We start from the raw sequence: 12,738 nt of genomic DNA, 5'->3' as shown, positions 1-12,738 counted from the left end.
ACATGGGATCACCATGAGTTGGAAGCAATGGGTTTTTACAGTTTCTCTCAATGCAGGAGATGTTTAAAAGGCTGCTTCTGCTTCTCCTCTCTTATTTGCTTCTGCCTCTGAAGAGTGAGTATCTGAAGGTCAGACCCTGGCACTCAGTGGGCTATATTTACTACAAGGCAGAGTTATGAGCCTTAAAGGCAGGATCCCAGGAACCACCCTCCTTTCTCTTTCTGTGGCTAGTCCCAGCAACTTTTCTTCCATTTCTTTCTCCTGGTAATAAATGTGTGAGTGCCAGGGTCAGCAAGGAGGGCAAGCAAAGGGAAAAACAACTGATTATAAGTAACAGCAAATCAATTCACAGTGTTCCACAATGTTACACTATGCACATCCCGAGCAATTTTTCCGAACAACCAAATCATTGATTGGTTCCACTGTCCACCGGAAAGAATGAGGTAGAACTTCGTCCTACCTTAAGTTAAAAAGAATTTCTTATCACTCCTACCAAAGCTAAGTTGCATTGCTTAGTGTTTCAACCAGAATGAGCTTAGCCTTTCCTTGGCTTCATTTATTATTATTATTTTAAATAAGGAGAGACTTCATTTGCAAGGATTATTGCAAGAAGGGAGAAAGGGACTACTGCAATAGCGAAAAGAGGATTTTGCAACAGGGAGCCCATTCCAACCATGAGATCTACAAGACTTCATTTTGCAGCAAAAAAAAAAAAAAAAAAAAATTTTTTTTTTATGACTAGAACCAGTCTTTGCATTTCCAAGTTAGAAGAAAGTTCAAAGACCATCCCACCCAATCCTCTATAAATTTGTCTACTTGACTTTCTCTATTACCACCTTTGTATGTGGTCCTGTGGTTTCTGTTTGAACATTTCAAGCACTAAAATGAACACTCTTTAACAAAAAGACTATATGTGGATAGATTTAATTATTGGGAATTGCTTTCTTTGTTACTTCTTTGTAACCTCTTCAAAATAAATTGTAATACCTTTACTTAGGGCAGCTTTTTAAGTACTTAAATGGTTCTTAGACTAGCTTCTGCTGTAGCAATCTCAGGGGCTGAAAACAACAAAGGTTTTTGTCTTGCATATGCCTATGTCCATCATGGCTCATCTTGGGGTTCTGCTGTGCATTGCCTTCATTTAGGTTGACAGAACAGATGCTCTCAGGAATGTTTTTGATCACCGAAGCAGAGGGAGAGACTGCTGTTGCTGTTGTGTGCCATCAAATCGATTTTCAACACATGGTGGCCCCGTGTGACACAGTAGAACTGCCCCATAGGGTTTTCTAGGCTGATCTTTATGGGAACAGACTGCCAAGTCTTTCTCCCTTGGAGCCGCTGGGTGGGTCTGAACCGCTGACCTTTTGGTGACCACTTAAGTAAAAAAAAAAAAAAATTTTTTTTTTTTTTTTTAAGTGTTGCACCACTAGGGCTCCTTAAAGGGAGAGATAAAACGTGTAAAATCATGCTTCAGCTCCTACCTGAAAGTGATGCAAGTAACTTCCACTTATGTTTCATTGTCCAACACAAGTCACATGGCCACACTCAAACTCAAGGAGACAAGGAAGTATTATTCTACCGTGTGATTAGAAGGAAAACCAGGACTATTTAGTGACCAGCACTAAATGCAGACTTTACAAGCTCAAGGATCTTTTTTTTTTTTTTTTAATCTACCATTGAAACAATTTTCAGTCCTTCACATGCTAGTCTTTAACTCTTGGCACCTACCAATTGAGTAAATGCATAATGAATAAAATGCTAATATAGCCTGAGTAATGATTTTAGCTGAAACAATTGTAAGTCTCCAACTTTCTGGGGTCAAACTTTCTTTTAATATCTAAATAAAATAACTTGAATTCTCACAGCATGTGACTGCACAAATCAGCCTCCCTCCCTAGTATTTCTGTGAAGTGCCAGTCCTAGGGTTTGGCAAACTGTTTTCTCCACACTCCTATACCCCACTCAATTCTCAATTAAGTTGCCCTGGCACAGTGGTTAAAGAGCTCAGCTGCTAACCGAAAAGTCAGCAGCTCGAACCCACCAGCCGCTCCATGGGAGAAACTCACTGTGGGCCATCTCGTGCTGCTTTCTGGATTGTTGTCCACAAAACACAGACACAGCCCCTCTTCATTCCCCAAGTCACCACCAGCATAATACTGTTGTGGGTAGCAGACTTCACTGAAGTCTCAGGAATAATAGCTGTGGGGCAAGGAGGGGGAGAAGTAGAGGAGAACAAACAAAAACCAAACCCATTGCCGTCGAGTCAATTCCAACTCATAGTGACTCTAGAGAACAGAGTAGAACTGCACCATAGTGTTTCCAAGGAGCACCTGGTGGATTTGAACTACCTACCTGTTGGTCAGCAGCTGTAGTACTTAACCACTGCGCCACCAGTAGGGGAGACAGACAGACATAAATAGCTAGACCTTAAAACGTAGACCTCACAAAGGACTCCTGGTGGCACAGTAGTTAAGAGCTCAGTTGCTAACTGAAAGGTGGGTGGTTGGAAACCACCAGCCGCTCTGCAGAAGAAATATGTGGCAGTCTGCTTCTGTAAAGATTACAGCCTTGGAAACCCTACAGAACAGTTTTACTCTGTTCTATAGGGTCACTATGATTCAGAATTGATTCAATGGCATACAACAACATGTTGAAATTATAAATAACTCTGGGTTAAGACAATAGCTACCAAATAAATAAACTATAAAAAAAACTAAATTGAGGATAAATATATTGTGATTCATGAACCTGAGTGTCATAGTTATTATCCAATTTCTGTACTTAGCCTCAGAATTATAAACATAATCTGAAATATCCTTAATACTAACATAGCTTTGTGCTGTATTCTAGAAAAAAAAAAAAAAAAGAAAGAAAGAAAATTAGACTTCACAGTTTCCAAAGTTCCTTACCTGTCTCTCACACACTCCCACCCCAATGCTGGGCCCATCTTCACCCCTCTGATGAAACCTGTCCCAACTTCTTTCCCAACCTGTGTTTCCAGACCCTGACCTCTTGTCTCCAGTTACCAAGGGGTGAACTCCACTTGACCATTGCTTTATCTTGACCTCTTCTATTCTCAACTTTTCTAATCCGTTCTCTTTCATAACAAAATCCTTATTAATATGTTTTCCAAACTAAAGAATTGTCCACCAAAACCTCCACTTTGAAATAGAGAGTAGAAATGGAGAAATTACAATTTTTCTTTCAGATGGCTCAGGAAAAAAAATTCTAAGCAAGTGCTTTTTCTCCCTATCAACCACATATTAAAAAAAAAAGTTTTAAATACTGTAAGCGTGGTTCATAAAGAGTGGATTTGGGAATACTGAGTGATCATGTAAAAGGGAGTCAGATTATGAAGGACCCTGGAATATCTGTTAGCCAATACTCATTTGTATTTTAAGCAGGGGATAACATGATGAGTGGATTATATGGGGTAGGGAGCACAGGCGAGGCAAAGCTGGGGGGGCTGTTGTAAAGCAGGTGAGAGGAAGCAGTGGGAGTGGGGAGAAGTGATGGAATCCAGTTCTAGTGAGGAGACAGAATGGACAGGACCTGGTGTGGGAGGGGGAGACTAGAGGGGAAAATCAGGAATGAAGCCTGGTTTTCTGTTTGTAGCAACTGAGTGACTATTGGTGCAAATCACAGTGGTAGAAAATAAAGAATAGGAATAACCTTAGGCGGAAGATAATGTTGTGTTTCAGACGTATTTCATTTTAGGTTTGTAGGACATCCAAGCGGGATCTGGGAACAGATTTGTAAGTCAGGGTTTTTAGGCAGAAGTGAACAGGGGGCTCTGTATCCTGAGGAAGAGCCAGGCTGCTGCTTAAAAAAAAAAAGGGAAAACCTGAGCGAGTGTCCTTTTTGCTGCCTCGACCTCGTTAGAAGTTTGTGACTTTCTTGCAGTAAATCATTGGCTTAAGATGCACAAGAAATGTCTAAAGTGCTTGAGACCCTAGTTCAACCTCCACCTGGAAAAATAGAAAAAAAAAAAACTGGAGAGCTTGCTCTTCACTTAAGCATGTGTGGCCAAGCAGAGGTTAGCTGCTACTTTAATCAAAGTCGCGTGACAATGTGTTGCTTGGGAGCCCAGAATTTATCCCTTAACGTTTTTAGAGGAAGTTGTATTGTTAGAAATAAATTGTCACATCCTGTGATAGACTTCTGATATTTACAAGTGTGGCTTATCTGGCCCCATCTGACACCCATTTTTCATGTGGGCAGAGTTAAAGGCTCACTTTTTTTTTTTTTTTTTTGCCTTTTTACTCATTTTTATGGGCATCACTCTTTGGTCTTTAAGGTGAGAAAAGAAATAGAAAAACATGGTTGATATGGCCTCATTCAAATCATTACACCTAAGCTGCCATTGTGGATACTATGGATAAGGCCTCAGGTATCTGAGTCCAGCCCTAAGCCAGGGTACCTATCGTACTACAGAAGAGTTGTTCTCGGCTGCTAACCTAGAGGTTGGCAGTTCAAACCCACCCAACAGCACCACGCAAGTGAAGCCTGGAGATCGGCTTCCATAAAGATTACAGCCAGGAAAACTCTATGGAGCAGTTTTACTCTGTAACATATCAGGTCGCCACGAGTCAGAATTGACTCAGCAGCAAACATGGGGAAAACGCCACTGGAATTAGAGCCAGGACACCTGCCTTCAAGTCCCAGGTTGTCATTCATTAGAAGGTTCCTTTGGCAAGTCACTGATCTCCTTTGGGTCTTCCTGGCCTTATCAGAGAAACAAATGATTACAGTTATCGCTGCATCAAAGGGTTGCTTGGAGATCATGGCTCAGAAAAGGACTGTAGAAGCAAAGGGATTATTACATGCCATGTGCCGCAATCCCCGATGAAGCTCAGGCTGCCTTCAGCTGTTGTGGCTGCGTTCTTAAAACAAAACAAAACTTCTTTTCTCTTGCAGTGCATCGTATGGGACTGGGACTCCAATGGCAAACATGACTTCATTGGAGAATTCACCTCCACGTTCAAGGAGATGAGGGGAGCATTGGAAGGGAAACAGGTATGTGGGAAACCACTTGTGTTACTTCCCCAGATGCTTCTCTCCTGATGCATACTTAGCACCCAGCCACATATGAAACACCTAGAGGTGAGATATCAATATAGGATTAAGTGTGATGAAAATGGAGCCTGTTGGAATATAAGTACCTTGACTCTGATACTAGCCCCACCCAAACAATTGTGTGACCTTGAATAAGACATTGTCCCGCTACGGTAAAGTGTCTCCATAGGTAAAATGCAAAGGTCAGATGAGAATGTTTCTAATTTTCTTTAGTTGTAAAGCACTGGACAAGTGACTTAATCTCTGTGTCTCAGTTTTCTCACCTTGGAAACGAGGGTAATAATTGAATTTAACTCATAGAATTGTTGTAAGGATTAAGCGAGATCATCTGTAATATTCCCTTAGCGAAGTACCTAGCACATTGCAGCTCTGTGTTTCCATGACTTGGTTACATTAATAACATTTAGTTCTGTGGAGAAATTATTTTGATTCGCCCAATTTTCACTATGGGCACCAAGTTTTCATCTACTTTCAGAATTTCACTTACACACTTGATACAAAAACATGTACCCAAACACACACAACACAGATGCACATAGGATCCATTACACCACACAGAGACCTAAGCCTCCTCTGTGTTTCTCTCTCTCAGACACAGGTACCCTCATATATACATATACATCTGTCAGTTGTTGCTTAGACCCTAACCATGTAACTGATCTGCCTGTGCCCGTGGCTGGAAGTGTGGGAGGATGTAATGCCATCCAGGGAGCAGCCCTCAATAACTAATTAATGGAAGTGGGGTATAAATACCCCAGCTCCCTTGCTCTTCAGGTGGCATAACTTTGAGGTGTATGTTCTATATTGTTTCCCAGAGTTCCCCAGCAGGAATAAGCTCCAGCCGTCCACAGCGGTAACTAGCCTGATAATGTACCTTTATTTGGCTGCTTTCTCTTCCCTATTTTAATTCCTGTTATCACTTCCCAAATGAACTAAAAACCAAAAGCCAAACCAGTTGCCGTCAAGTCGATTCCAATTCAGAGCAACCCTAGAAGGCAGAGTAGAGCTGCCCACAGGGTTTCCAAGGAGCAGCTAGTGGATTTGAACTGCCTACCCTTTGATTAACAGCCTGAGCTCTTAACCACCACACCACCAGGCCCCCCCCAAATAAACTAAACCCAAAATAAACTACAGCACTTAAATCCTTGCCTCAAGGTTTGCTTCTGCAGGAACTCATTCTTCCTCTGGGGCCCACAGTTCCCATGGAGGATAAAGGAGTGAAAGCAGAACCTTCAGTGGCTTTGAGACTGTTCCTTTCCCTTGGAGATGACACTCTGCCTGGCTTGGTCAGGTGCTGGTTAGAGATGATATCCCAACTCGTTGTTCAAGTCTCTTCTTTCAAATATAAGGCCAGAATATAACCAAACTGGATAGAAATGAAATAATATTCTTAGAAGCTTAATCTGAATCAGACCCTTTGTCGAATACATTCCTTTGGTCTGGAAACTCAAGGGCAGGTTTCTGCATAGCTCCTACAACCTGCTTTCTATGATCCATTATGTACCCAGCACTGCAAGAAACTTGTCAGATGCAAAGAGCCCATCACCCACAGGCAGGCCTGCAGAGCTTCAGGGCCACTGTTAAAACCAGCACTAAATTATAAAAACAATCACTCCCAGAATAACAACAAATACAAGCAGAGAAATTGTGTCATTGCATTACAAAACCAGGCCCTATTGAGGTAATGAATAAATGACAATTATCAATAGTATCCACTCGTGTTCTAAAGGGTTTTTGAAAGCTTTGCCTTATTCTCTATAAATAAAAATGGCCAAATCAATAAATATGGAAACATTTCATCTTTAGGCTCCTAAGAGGATACTAAAAGTGAGATCCTAACATATACCACAATTGAAAGCTCCAAAGCCTGAGTCTTTCTGCAATCAGAACACAAATCCATAAGTTCTACTGAAGAAATAGACAATATGCTGCCGTACTTTACCGTATCATGGAGATATCATAAAATTGTAGTTCAACTGCCCAACCCGTTTCATCACATTGCACTGTGCGATCTATTTTCTTATGTATTGACTCTATTAATATTTATTGAGGAGCCCCAGTAGCCCAGGCTCTCAGTGTGCCATGACTGACAACACCGACACGGTCCCTGTCTTCTGAGAGCTTACAGACTGACACGAGTCTGGGAAGAATGTAAGCAAAAATCAAATAAACAAAAAGTAAAAATGTAATTATAACTTGTGACAAATCCTATTTTGAAAAAAAGGCTGATCCTGCCTTATCAGCTATAAAAGTGTGTGTATGGAAGGGATAACCAGAGAAGGTAACATTTAAGTTGAGGCCCACTGAGGATGAAAAAAAACCCAACCATGCAGCAAGCCAGGGAAAAGCATTTCAGGCAGAGGGAATAAAAAAAAAAAAAATACTGAGGCAGGAAAGAGCTTGGTGTGGTTGAGGACCTAAAATGAGATCGGTGTGTCTGGAGCAGAGAGGGTAAGGTAGCCATGCATAATTTGTGGTCAAAGACAGGGGCAGAGGCCAGAAAAAAGTTGATTCTGAGAGCTCAGAGAAAGGAGTTTGGAGTTTCTCCTAAACGTGATGGGAATACACTGAAGTTGTGTTGTCCAACTCAGTGGCCACTAATGACATAAAAAAAAAAAAAAAAAACTAATGACATATGACTACTTAATTTTCAATTTTAATTAATTAATCTGAATAAAAAATTCAGTCCTCAGTCACACTAGCTACATTCGTAGTGCTCAGTAGCCACAATGACTAGTGGCTACCACGTTGAATGGTGCAGATATAGAATATTTCCATCATCAAGGAGAGTTCTATTGGACAGTGTTTCAAAGGGTTCTAAGCTAAAGAATGGCATGATTGGTTTTAATTTTTCAAAGATTACTTTGGGTACTGTGTATATATATATATAAAAAAAAAAAAAGGTGGTGCAAATGATTAAACACTAGACTACTACCCAAAAGGTTGGCAGTTCAAACTCACCCAAAGGAACCTAGGAAGACAAGCCTGGCAATCTGGTTCTGAAAGGTCACGGCTTTGAAAACTCTATGGAGCAGTTCCACTCTGAACAGATGGGGTTGCCTTGAGTGGGATTCAACTCCATGGCAACTAACAGCAATAACTATGTATGTAATTAATTATAGAGAGACAAGAGAGTGATACATGGAGATGTGTTAGGAGGCTAGTACTATAGGCAAGGCAAGAGGTGATAATGGTCACTTCTGTTCACCCCTTTGATGAGGGAGAAGCTCTCATTCTAGGCTTGTGGGAATGGCCAGACATTCAAGACCTGACACTGGCAGATGAGACAGATAGCAGTTCATTAGTCACATATCCTCCCATCCTGGGGAGGAGGGCACTGCACACCATGCAAGGCCACATGGGGTTGTACTCTGGAGCAGAGTGAACAAGCAGGGCTGTGGGAGGCAGGTTTTGTAGTTTCAAGAAGGTGGGGTGTCACCTGGCTCCGACAAGAGAATGTTAGTGGCTTGTTTGAACAATTCTATAGGCTGCAGGAAACTGAAACCTGCTACTCAGGGATTAACAGGAACTGTGCCTGGTCCCCTTGATAAAGAGGGTTGTTTAGCCAGGGAATGATATCCAAAGAAGCAGAGCGGGGAAGGGAACTTGCTGTTAGGTCATCTGAGGCCCTCCCAATTTTACCAGATACCAAGGCAACAAATAATATTGAGCCTTAGTATTAGGCCTTATACCACATAGGAGCTACAAGATCTGTTGAGAAATCAGGTATGAGGAGAAAAGAAAGGAAAGAAAATGATGACTCATGGATAGATGGATTGATGTTGGTATGGTTTCCTGAGATGAGGAACCCTTGGGGCAGAGAGGCCTAGTTTGTGAGGAAAATTCAAGAGTTGGGTTTGGAAAACTGTCACCCACAGGAGAGACTAGACTGGAGATATATTCTAGGAGCCATCAACAAAGAGAAGGTGTTTAAAACCAAAAGAAGGGATGAGATCATCTAGGGAGAGAAGAGAGGATAGAGGACACTTGAATTCTGAGAAACCTCAGCATGCAGAGTCAGAGAGAAGAACTGGAGACTCCATTTTTCAAGCTCCCTCCTCCTGTGAGAGCCATGCATCTGAAAGTATGGAGTAAATTTTTATCAACCTTTATTATTTCTTAAGTAACCTTCATGAACATCCTTACTTTCAAGTGGCCAAAGGAGAAACTTCCAGGCACAAATAGGAAAGCACCTCCAAGACTCTCCTTGGGGAAGGCATTGTGGTTAAAAAAGGTCAGGCTTTGCCATTATTGAAGAAGAAAGTAGGAGGACTCGCACTACCTGACCTTAGAACCTCCTATACAGCTACAGTAGTCAAAACAGCCTGGTACTGGTACAACAACTGGTACTGGTACAATGACTGATACATTGACCAGTGGAACACAATTGAGAACCCAGATGTAAATCCGTCCACTTACAGTCATCTGATCTTCAAAAAAGGCTTAAAGTCCATGAAATTGGGAAAACAGTCTTTTTAACAAATGATGCTAGCAAAACTGGATGTCCATCTGCAAAGCAATGAAACAGGACCCTTACCTCATGCCATACACAAAAACTAATTCAAAATGAATCAAAGACCTAAGTGGAAGACCCAAAACAATAAAGATCATAGAAGAAAAAAATAGGGTCAATGCTAGAGGCCCTAATATACAGCATAAACAGGATACAAACTATAATGAACAATACACAAACACTAGAAGATAAGCTAGATACCTGGGATCTTCTAAAAATTAAACACTTATGCTCATCAAAAGACTTCACCAAAAGAGTAGAAAGGGAACGTACAGACTGGGAAAAAATTTTTGGCTATAACAAACCTGACAAAGCTCTACTCTCTAAAATCTACAGGAAAAATCCAACACCTCTACCACAAAAAGGCAAATAATCCAGTTAAAAAATGGGCAACAGATATGAACAGACACTTCCCCATAGAAGACATTCAGGCTGCTAACAGACACGGGAGGAATCAGCTTGAGATCACTAGCCGTTAGAGAAATGTAAATCAGAACCACAATGAGATACCTTCTCACCCTGACATAACTGGCACAAATCAAAACAACAGAAAGTAACATGTTGGAGAGACTGCTGGGAGATTGGAACAATTATGCACTGCTGGTACCTTGTGCTGGTAGAAATGCAAAATGGTACAACCATTTTGGAAAATGATATGGTGCTTCCTTAAAGAGCTAAAAATAGAAATATATGATCCAGCAATCCCACTCCTAGGAATATATCCTAGAGAAAAAAGAGCCATCACACGAATAGACATATGCATGCCCATGTTCATTGCAGCATTATTCACAAATAGCAAAAAGATGGAAACAACCTCAGTGCCCATCAACAGGTGAATGGATAAACAAACTGTGGTACATACACACAACAGAAAACTGATAAATTTTAAAGAACAGTGATGAATCTGCAAAACATCTCACAACATGGATGAATCTGGAGGGTGTTCTGCTGAGTGAAATAAATCAATCACCAAAGGACAAATATTATATGAGACCACTATTATAAAAACTCATGAAAAGTTTTACACACAAAAAGAAACAATCTTTGATGGTTACAAGGGAAGGGAGGGGTACAGATGGAAAAACACTAAATAGACAGTAGACCAGTGATAACTTTGGTGAAGGGTTAAGACAGTACACAATACTGGGGAAGCCAGCACACCTTGACCAAGGCAAGATCATGGAAGCTCCATAGACACATCCAGACTCCCTGAGGGGCAAATTACTGGGCTGAGGGCTGAGGCCCATGGTCTCGGGGAACATCTAACTCAATTGACATAACATAGTTTGTAAAGAAAATGTTCTACATCCTGCTTCAGTGAATAGTGTCTGGGGTCTTAAAAGCTTGTAAGCAGCCATCTAAGATACTCCACTAGTCTCACCCTGTTTGGAGCAAGGGAGGAAGAAGAAAACCAAAGACACAAGGGAAAGACTAGTCTGAAGGACTAATGGACCACAACTACCACAGCCTCCACCAGACTGAGTCCAGTACAAACAGATGGTGCCCAGATACCACCGCTGACTGCTCTGACAGGGATCACAATAGAGCTGGAGAAAAATGTAGAACAAAGTTCTAACTCACAAAAAAAAGACCAGACTTTCAGTCTCCAGACAGAGACTGGAGAAACTTCAAGAGTATGGCCTCTGGATACCCTTTTAACTCAGTACCGAAGTCACTCCTAAGGTTCACACTTCAGCCAAAGATTAGACAGGCCCATAAAACAAAACAAGACTAAATGGGCACACCACCCCAGGGGCAAGGACAAGAAGGCAGAAGAGGACAGGAAATCTGGTAATGGAGAACCCAAGGTCAAGAAGGGGAGAGCGTTGACATGTTGTGGGGGTGGCAACCAATGTCACAAAACAATATGTGTATTGTTAATGAGAAGCTAGTGTGTTCTGTAAACCTTCATCTAAGGCATAATAAAAATAAAGTAAAAGAATAAAAAATATCTAAAGGTTAAGTTTAAAAGAGAAAGAGAAAGAATGTAATAAAATATATAGGAAAAAAAACCACAAGGTAAAAGAAAAAAAAAGTCAGGCTTTGGGGTGAGACCGATGTCAGTGTAAATCCCAGGTCTACCAGTTACCACCTGGGTGAACTGGGCAAGTCCCTTCGCTTCTATGAGCCTTGGGTCTTTCATCTTTAAAAGCAGGTGCTGTGGAGTGTTAAACAGGGTTGTGGAAGTGAAGTGTGTACCCCATAGTTATAGTACAGCTTCTTTCCAGGGCAGATGCAGGATATTTACCAGACTTAGTTCATCAGCACCCCGTTCCCACCCAACAGGCACAAAGGCCCCAAGCACCCCTGGTTTTGATTCAGCTTCCTTAAAGCCTTCTCTTACTGAGCAAACCTTCCCGCACCACTGGTCCAGCTTAGCCTGAGGTGGAAATGAGTAGGCTTTTTATAGACCATTATTGTACTCCTTAACAGAACTGGGACCCTTTAACTTATTCATGATTTCATTTGCAAGGTCCTGCTTGATTGAAGAAACTGAGATTAATAGCAATTATTTAGAATGACAAAGGAATAAGCACAGTTAATTTTAGAGTCTTTTCCTTCCAATTGTTCCGTAAATCCCTAAAGCCACTTGTTTATACTGTAACATTAGAGGAAGCTTTGGAGAAAAGGCCATTTCTATTTGGATGGGCTTAGGAGAGACTTGGAATACTAGGTCTGAAAATACTCGATCTGTTTCTACCCAGGGTAGGATTCTTACTTATCAAGCACCATCCACATGGAGAGGAAATGAGAAGAAAACCGAAGGGAGGGAAAGAAAGGCAACCATTGTGACAGATTAGGCCTTTAAAAAATAAAACGGGGCTGAAGAGCTCCGAATTTCAAGTTCAGTTTTGACTCTTTCCTTCTTTCTTTCCTCTCTCCCTCGCTTCTCTCTCTCTGTCTCTCCCTGTCTCTGTCTCTCCTTTCCCAAGAATCCCAGATCTGGAAGGAGTCTTGGAGTCCCCTTAGCCAGTGCAGAATCATATCCTTCCACACTTTTATGTGGTTGCCTGGTCCCTGCTGGAATCTCCCCAGTGAGAAACTACGCTATCAGTTTTATCCGTCGTTGAGTAACAAATTACCCCAAAACCCCTTGGTTGAAAAAACAATCATTTATTTACTCACGGTTCTCTGGGTTGGCAATGTGG

The 12,738-nt window shown here is 41.4% G+C and overlaps 1 protein-coding gene across 1 annotated transcript in view; it reads left to right on the top strand.

Moving 5' to 3' along the window:
* CPNE4 (copine 4) overlaps window positions 1-12,738 on the top strand; it is a 504,022-nt gene that overhangs the window by 428,511 nt on the left and 62,773 nt on the right. The window contains exon 8 of the mRNA XM_064277332.1: window positions 4,918-5,016. Within this exon, the coding sequence (XP_064133402.1) occupies window positions 4,918-5,016 (99 nt within the window). The remainder of the gene's footprint in view (window positions 1-4,917; window positions 5,017-12,738) is intronic.

This window comes from Loxodonta africana, chromosome 27 (genome assembly GCF_030014295.1).
Source record: "Loxodonta africana isolate mLoxAfr1 chromosome 27, mLoxAfr1.hap2, whole genome shotgun sequence".
Classification (NCBI taxonomy): Eukaryota; Metazoa; Chordata; class Mammalia; order Proboscidea; family Elephantidae; genus Loxodonta; species Loxodonta africana.
This window is presented reverse-complemented; position numbering and strand designations above follow the sequence as displayed.